At 36.2% G+C, this 7,941-nt stretch overlaps 1 protein-coding gene across 1 annotated transcript in view; it reads right to left on the minus strand.

Moving 5' to 3' along the window:
• Nucleotides 1-1,374: 1,374 nt before the first annotated feature.
• The window catches only part of Ccdc59 (coiled-coil domain containing 59), a 7,324-nt gene continuing 757 nt past the window's right edge, over nt 1,375-7,941 (minus strand). Inside the window, exons 2-4 of the mRNA XM_029555732.1 lie at nt 6,938-7,220; nt 3,900-3,999; nt 1,375-1,933 (exon numbers count right to left, since the gene is read on the minus strand). Of these exons, the coding sequence (XP_029411592.1) occupies nt 1,772-1,933; nt 3,900-3,999; nt 6,938-7,220 (545 nt within the window). The 3' untranslated portion in view covers nt 1,375-1,771. The remainder of the gene's footprint in view (nt 1,934-3,899; nt 4,000-6,937; nt 7,221-7,941) is intronic.

Below are 7,941 nucleotides of genomic sequence, written 5' to 3' on the forward strand. Positions count from 1 at the left end.
TTAGCGAATGACTCTGTCATGTAAAATAAACTTAACCTACTTTTCACTCACCACTAAAAAGGACTAGCTCTCCAAGTTTTGTCATGACACACACAGATGAAATTAAAAGAACTGAAAATTTGTACTTTGCATACTTCCTTTAGTAGTCAGATTTTGGCTTTCTGTATTGTTCAAGTGCAGAAATGTGAATTTCTAAGCATTATTATTAATAGTGAAGAACTGACCCAGAAACCTCCTTCTTGAAGACTAGCTCTCATGGTATCAGAGGATACTCTGCAGGCTGCCAAGGGAGAAAGCCAATCCATGTCCTACCCAGCTGTAAAGCTTAATAAACAATGACCAGCCCAGAAAAAATTTAATGTTACTGCAGTAGTAGCACTTTTAACTTGGGGGTAATCAACAGCTGTGTAATTGGAGTTAGACTTGCTCAATGGGAAGGAACTTACATGTGATACTGTAAACACAGCCAAATACAAATGGCTAGAGTTCATTCCTAGAGAAAGACCTACTTTTGCTACATCTCTACAACAACAAAATTTCTTACTGTAGTCTACATATGCATGCTTAGATTTACAGACAAGTGTACCTCTCACTGCTCATCAAAGCTTTTATGGAGATGAACACAGTTCCACAACTGGTCAAACACAGAGAATAACTGTCTTTGAAATAGTCCTACGTGACACATTTTCAATGCAACTTCTACACATAAGATGAATGCATCTTTCAACTCTCACCAGAGGTTTCCTTATGCAATAGATGGTGATAAACACAGAAATGCACAACTGTCCAATATGCAGAGAACAAGAGACTGCAGAGTATTCATCTCTGACTAGGACACTTATTTGAAACTTCTGTCTCTCAAGATCAGAGATCATTGTCGATGAGGGGGACCAAAAATTCTATTGTGTCGGAGGTGGTGGATGTCCACAAGGCAATAGGTTTTCAGATAGCTGGTTAGTTACACATATGAACTCACACCAGTGATGGCTGTTGGGAAGGGAAAGACAATCTTACTGGGTTAGGACTCTTGTGTGACAGACAAGGCTCCAGTGGATGCATCCACACTGAGGGACATGTGGGGACACAAATCAGACTCTATAGGCCATACTGTGTATATAGTGGAGTACACAGAATTGAGCAGGGGGCAATGGGAGAGGCTAGGACCTAAATACTATCAAATTCAATTGTATGAAAAATCTCAAAATTCAATAAAAAATTTAAAAACAAAAAACAAAAAACTCTGAGGAAAGTGGTCCTCCCTCATCATTAACCTGAATTTAAACGCTATACAACTAATCAGGCATGGTGGCACAGGTCTGTAATCCCAGCCCTCAAAAAAAATAGGATTGACAAATTCGAGACCAGCCAGAGCAACACAGTGTAGGGACCTTGTGTTAAAGATCCAAGGGGCTGAAATATAGTCCAGTTGTAGTACAATTACTAAACGTGCAAGGACCTATGCTCAATTCACAGTACAAAAACAAATAAAAAGCAAAATGCTGTGACTGATTACTGAACTGTACATGTTTATATTACTGAAAGGCTTTCCTGTAAGCTCTGCTATCTTAAACAAATCCCACTGAAGTTTCTCTCAGTTCTCAGACGAGAATCATACTTTGTGGCTCATATACACCCTTTCTTCTTTTACTAAAATAAAAAGTATTTACAATATTATCTGAACACATTTAGTTTGTTGTTAGGAAGTACCCACAAAACATACAAAAGAACCCAAAAGTCAGATATTTTAACTCTTAAAAACCCAATGTCTAATTTAACTTTTTTCCTGTATTTTTTGAAGAAGATACTCCATTTGTAAGTTCAGGTTTGGTTGGCCCTTTTTAGTCTTTTTGCTCAGTATTTTGAATGCTTCCATCTTTTTCTTTTTGTAGAGCCTCTGGGCTTCTTCTCTTTCTTGCTTTCTCTTTTCAAATTCCTGCAATTATACACAAAGGTAACTTTCATTAGTCACCAAACAGAAAATAGAAAATATGTGTCAGAAATTGTATGAAAGAGTTGTCCTATGAATAGTGTCCACAAATAAAAAGGGTACCCTCCCTCCTGCCTCCATACTATAAGATATACCACAGAATACTGTAAAATTATGCCATCAATTTATGCATTTGTATATAAATAAAAGAGAAACCAAATATTTAACAATTTCATTATTTAATTAAATCCACTGAAGAATTATAGATTTTATAGAGATTACCTAATTTAATAGTCCATACAACACTAAAAACTTCATTTCAGGAAAATCCTTTTTGTCATCTCACTCATTTATAGATTTAATTTAGAGAAAACTGGCCACGTATTATATAAGTGCAAAACACCCCATTACAAATTATGCATTTGATCACTTAAGCACTATCATTCATTCTCATTTGGCTTGCTATGCCACAAACTCAAGTATAAAAAAAAGTAACTCAAAATGATAAAGTCCTGAAAGCCACTATCCAAAAGGTACAAAATTCTTAATTAACTGTAACAGCGGGAAAGAAGCTCTACTGCAGCATGTATTCTCCCTCATGTCCCTGTAACAGGAAGCCTCAAAATGATATACGAGACAATGAGAAATACATGTACTTAAAATTCTATAAATTAGTAAAGAGTTCTTACAATGATTTGTGAAATCCCAACACATTCTTTTAAAACTTTATGTTAGTTTATTAAGCTCATCTTACAGATGAGGAACTGAGGTCAGTGATATGAAGTGACTTGCCCAAGGCCACCAAAGAGTGGCAGAGCTTAGTTTGTGTCCAGATTCAGTAAGTGTCACCATACTACACTATGCTACTTAGTCTCACAGGACTACATAGGTACAGTACTTAGTTTAATAAACACAGAGCGATCTCAAACCTAATTATGAGTTTAGATACATGCCTCTTTTATCCCTATGGCTTTACTTTAAACAATTTTTGACATTCTTTACTTCAGTTTTAGGCCTGTATCTAACTAATATTCTTAACAATGTTGATCTCATGGGTAAAATGATGTTGGCTTTTGTATTAATATTTGACATCATCCTTGCCTGTCATCAGTTTAAGAATAATCATAAACATTTGAGATGTCAAATTCTCAATTTCCTTACGTATACATGTAAGATAATGTAATGCAAAAATAACGTAATTATATCAGTGCCATCTTTGGAGGTATTCTGATAGATGAGTGATAAATTAAGCTTTGGTTTTAAAATAAACCTAACCATTACAATTTTGCATAAATGCAGCTTTTAAGGTCACAGAGCAATTAAAAGGTATTTAAAGGGAGATTCCTGGATAAATATTTAACCAGGGAAAACATGGCTTTTCTTTGTTGACAAAATCAATTTTTTAAAAAAAATATTTTATTATTTTTATTTTATCTATCTGAGTGTATTGTCTGCATGTGTGTAAGCGCCCCCATGTTGTGCAATGCCCACAGAAGTCAGAAGGCGGTGATGGAGCCCTTGGAACTGGAGTTAAGGATGGTTGTTAGTGACCATGTGAGTGCTGGGAATTGAACCTGGGTCCTCTGCAAGAATAGTCAGTGCTCTCAGCAGCTGAGCCATCTATCTCTTCAGCCCCCAGATAAATTCTTAATATTTTATTCCAGCACTTTCCTTCTGGCTTTTACTCCAGTGTAATATTGTAATGACCACCAAAAAATTCTCAGGTGGAGGTCCTCAACTTTTACAGTGCATAGGAAAAATGTTAAAAATACAAGTTCCATAGTCTGGACATAGTCTGGAAACATTATCCTGGATGTTCACGTTACTAACTCAGGAGCAATGCTCTGAGTTTTTGTTGAAGTTCATTCAACAAAGTATGCAGAGAATACTATGTGCCTAACTAAGAAGCTCAGCTTGTATATCCTTGAAAATAAGGAAAAATAAACCTAAATGTTTAAAAAGTAGAACTTACATATTTCTTGGCAGCACGCTTGGCTTGTACCTTTTCATATTCTTCTTGTGCTTTTTGATTTGATGTTTTCTTTTTATTTTTCTTTGGGATAGTCGAAGAACTTGGTAAGATAAATTAGGACACATAAGTCTCACATTCAAAATGATTAACCAAAAATTATGCAATTGTGTCAAATATACTATTTGTATGCTAAAACTTCACTAATAAATATTAAAGCATAGAAAGAATAAAAAAACTAATTTTTATTAGGAAAATATTCAAATAAGACATTAAAACCACAGTTGCAGTTAAGACTATAGAGCAACTAAAGGGTGAAAAATGGATATTCTTAAGGAAATATTTAACCAGAGAACGCACAGATGGCTTAGAAAGACCCTAAAATATTAAAAGCAGACCAAAACCGCATTAAAAGATGTTACAGAAGTTGTGATGCAAATAAACATTCATCTCATAGTTCTTAGATCCCCTTATCTCTATTTTATTTCATCTTCTTCATCCCCAGTCACCACAAAGTCTTAGATCTGGTCTTCAGCTTAAAGTGTTCTATCTTGAAGGCCTTTGCCATCTTTGGAAGCTGAATCCTTGGGATTCTAATAATAATCTTCCTTTCCTTTGTGTCTCAACTTCTCGCTATCCTCACATCATAACTACCATCTATTTCAGTAGGTCCTTGTTAAAGTGAATGCATAAACTCCCCATTATAAGACATGTGCTTTTCTGCTAATCATATTCCTTAACTTTTCATAGTCAAATATCCATAAAAATAAACTGTAATCATCAGTTCCCATTCATCCTCAGCTCTCTAATATATGATTTCTGTTCTACCACTCCAAAGAGCCCTGGACAAGATAATGATTAATAATTCTTTCTGCTCTCTCCTGACTTCTCCCTACTTTTGAAAACTCCACTCTTGGTTTAGTGACATTCTTCACTTTTAGTTGTATTTGTGTGTGATGTGTGTGTCTCTACAGGCGTGGGCACCTATGTGTGTACATGTGTGGAGACTAAAGGTTGATGTGAGTTATCCCCCTTGATTGCTATCCACCTTAATTGTGATAGAATTTCTTATTGAACCTGAAACTAAGCAGGCAGCTTGCTGAATTCCAGGAATCCACCTGTCTCACCTTGAACCTGAAACTAAGCAGGCAGCTTGCTGAATTCCAGGAATCCACCTGTCTCACCTTTACTTCATGACTGACAAGCCCACTGAAAAACACTAGACTTTTAATGTCTCTGTCTTTATCCCCCAACTATACTTTTTTCTGAGATCCTATTTATTATTTTCAGCACATATAACTTCCAGCTTTATTTTTAATTTTTGATTGCTGTTTGAGATTACATGCATACAAGGTATTTGGATCAAATCCACCCGCATGCCCTCCCCCACTCTCCTCTACCACTTTTTCCTCCCAATTTCAGGTGCATTTAGAAAATGATTATTAAACTACCGAGTCCACCTAGTGTTGCCAGTATGTGCATAGATGAGAGGCATCTACTGGAGTATGGGTAGCCTCTCAGGGACCTCATCTTGCAGAAAACTGAATTTCCCTCTCCCCAAAGCCATCAGCTACCAATAATTCCTCAGCTGGGGGTGAAGTTTATGAACTGTTCCCCCATACATGCTGGGAATTTTGTCAGGCTTGATCTTGCACAGCTCTATGTATGCAGTCACAGCCCCATCTTTAAAGAACATAATTAAAAAATGAAAAAAATATATATATGTATAATCCCAAGTAATGCCTGGCTTCTTTGTAAGTGTAGCTATTGGTGTTTTTGCTTGAATTGTGTGTAGAAACAGTTTCATATGTTAGCTCTTTACAAAAACCAAAGTGGAAGGGTTTTTTTTTTGTTTTAAGACAGAATAGCTAGCCGGGAAATCATTATGCAACCCACATTGGCCTCAAATTGTGACAACCCTCCTGCCTCAGCCTCCTCAGTTCTGAAATTAATAGGGATGACTGAGCTACCACACACCCAGGAAAAAGTACATCTATTTAGCATAAGGTGTCTTTGAACTCTCAACAATCTTCCTGACTCAGCCTCCTGAGATTACAGGCATGCATCACCACCATGCCTGACTTTTCTTTGTTAACGCCAACCTATGTCCTGTATCCTTTACAGAAAATTCAAATTAAATAGGAATAGTAGCAGTTAGCATTCATAAGCACTTACCATATACCATACGTGCTTTTAAGTGCTGGATATAATTAACTCAGACATCAAAATGCTATGAAATATAATACTCTAGGAATAACATTTACCCGATTACCCATTTTGGAGTTATATAATATGGTAGCTCACAAATATTTTTATTCTATCCTTCCCATCATAGAGGACACTGGCATACTAACATGTTAGGTCTGGCTATACAATCCAAGGTGTTAATGGATACATATTTGTATTATTTCTCTAGTATCTTGTTATGCAGCCCATGCTGACCTGGAATTTTTGATACTTCTGCCTCAAATTCCAAAATACTGGGCTTACAGATGTGCACAATGTTTTGCCTAAAAAATTTCATCTATATCTACATAAAATTGGACTAACTGTGGTCCAATGAAGTTATTCTTTCTTGAAAGGCAAGAATCCAAAATTCAGATTTCTTTTTTAATGTTTTATTTATGTATTTTAATTTTATGTGTATGAGTGTTTTGCTGCATGTATATAAGTGCACCCATGTTGTGCAATGCTCTTGGATGCCAAAAGAGGGCATCAGAACCCCTAGAACTGGAGTTAAGGATAGTTGTTATCTGCCATGTGGGTGCTGGGAACTGAACCCAGGTTTTCCGTAAGAGTAGCCAGGGCTAATGACTGAGCCACCTCTCCAGTCCCAAAACTCAGATTCCTTAATTCTCATTTCACTGCTTCTTTATCTATGCTAAGCTAGCCTACTGTAGTTATGTAATACTATAAGAAGACTCCATGAAAGTATGTTCACTAAATTACACTATGATTTCAAAATGTTAAGTTGTCCTACAATATCTTCCAAAAAACTCCATTTATATTTAAAGTGGTGAATTTCAGAAGTGAATACACACTTTACTGTTTTGATTAAAAGCTGGTCTTCAGAGGAAGTCTGCTCAGCTTTGCATTGTTCTTCAGGCAAACGCTGGTCAACCTGTTCTCCAGACAAGGGCTGGCCAGCTTTTCTTTGCTGTTTCCTGAGGCGTTCTTCTTCAGCTAAATAGAGATGTTTCAGGTGATCTGGGTAGTGATCTGTGAACTGGGAGTCCTGTGACACTGTTGCCTTCTTCACCTTCCACAGCAATTTCTTATAGTTCTGCTGGATCTTCAGTTTTCTCCGAAATGCAAAACCTTGTCCTATCATTGGAGGATTTCAGTCAGCGTTACTTTCACAGTACACAAGGCAATTGGAAAATAAAGCTATCAGATATGACAATTTTTCTGCATTACATGCAAATGATAGAATTGTTTTGCTTAATATACTAGGTTATACAGCAAATTTAATGATGTCCTGAGTTTGCAAGTTGACGATTTGCAAAAGGACAGGGTTAACATTTGTCAAACAGATATTAAAAATTTCAGCTAAAACTAGTTCAACCTATAGTTCAACTCGAATTTCAATTTTATTCACAAATTAATATTTCTTTAATTTACCCCAAACATCGTCTGGGACTTCAGTAAATACTTAAAAACAAGGTGGGATAATCGATTATTTTTATGTTGGAGAAACCACTAATTTACTTATTTTCTAAAATAAAACACAAAACAACAGATAACATTCTTATCTTTCTGAACAGCTGGAAATTAGGAGACTGAACAAAATTCTTCCACACTCAAAGCGCAATAGAGAAGCCTTATAAAGACAAAACGACAATGAATCAAAGGAAAACAGCAGTATGAAGCTGGAAGGCTACTAGGGATTTGTGATTAAAAGCCTTTGGGCCAGTGTCCTCTTTCTTTTCTCTCTCTCTCTCTCTCTCTCTCTCTCTCTCTCTCTCTCTCCTCTTTGCAGTCTGTAAATATTACTGTGAAACTTCATTATTCTCTCTCTCTCTCTCTCTCTCTCTCTCTCTCCTCT

This window comes from Nannospalax galili, unplaced genomic scaffold, assembly GCF_000622305.1.
Source record: "Nannospalax galili isolate Female #2095 unplaced genomic scaffold, S.galili_v1.0 scaffold390, whole genome shotgun sequence".
In the NCBI taxonomy this organism is placed as follows: Eukaryota; Metazoa; Chordata; class Mammalia; order Rodentia; family Spalacidae; genus Nannospalax; species Nannospalax galili.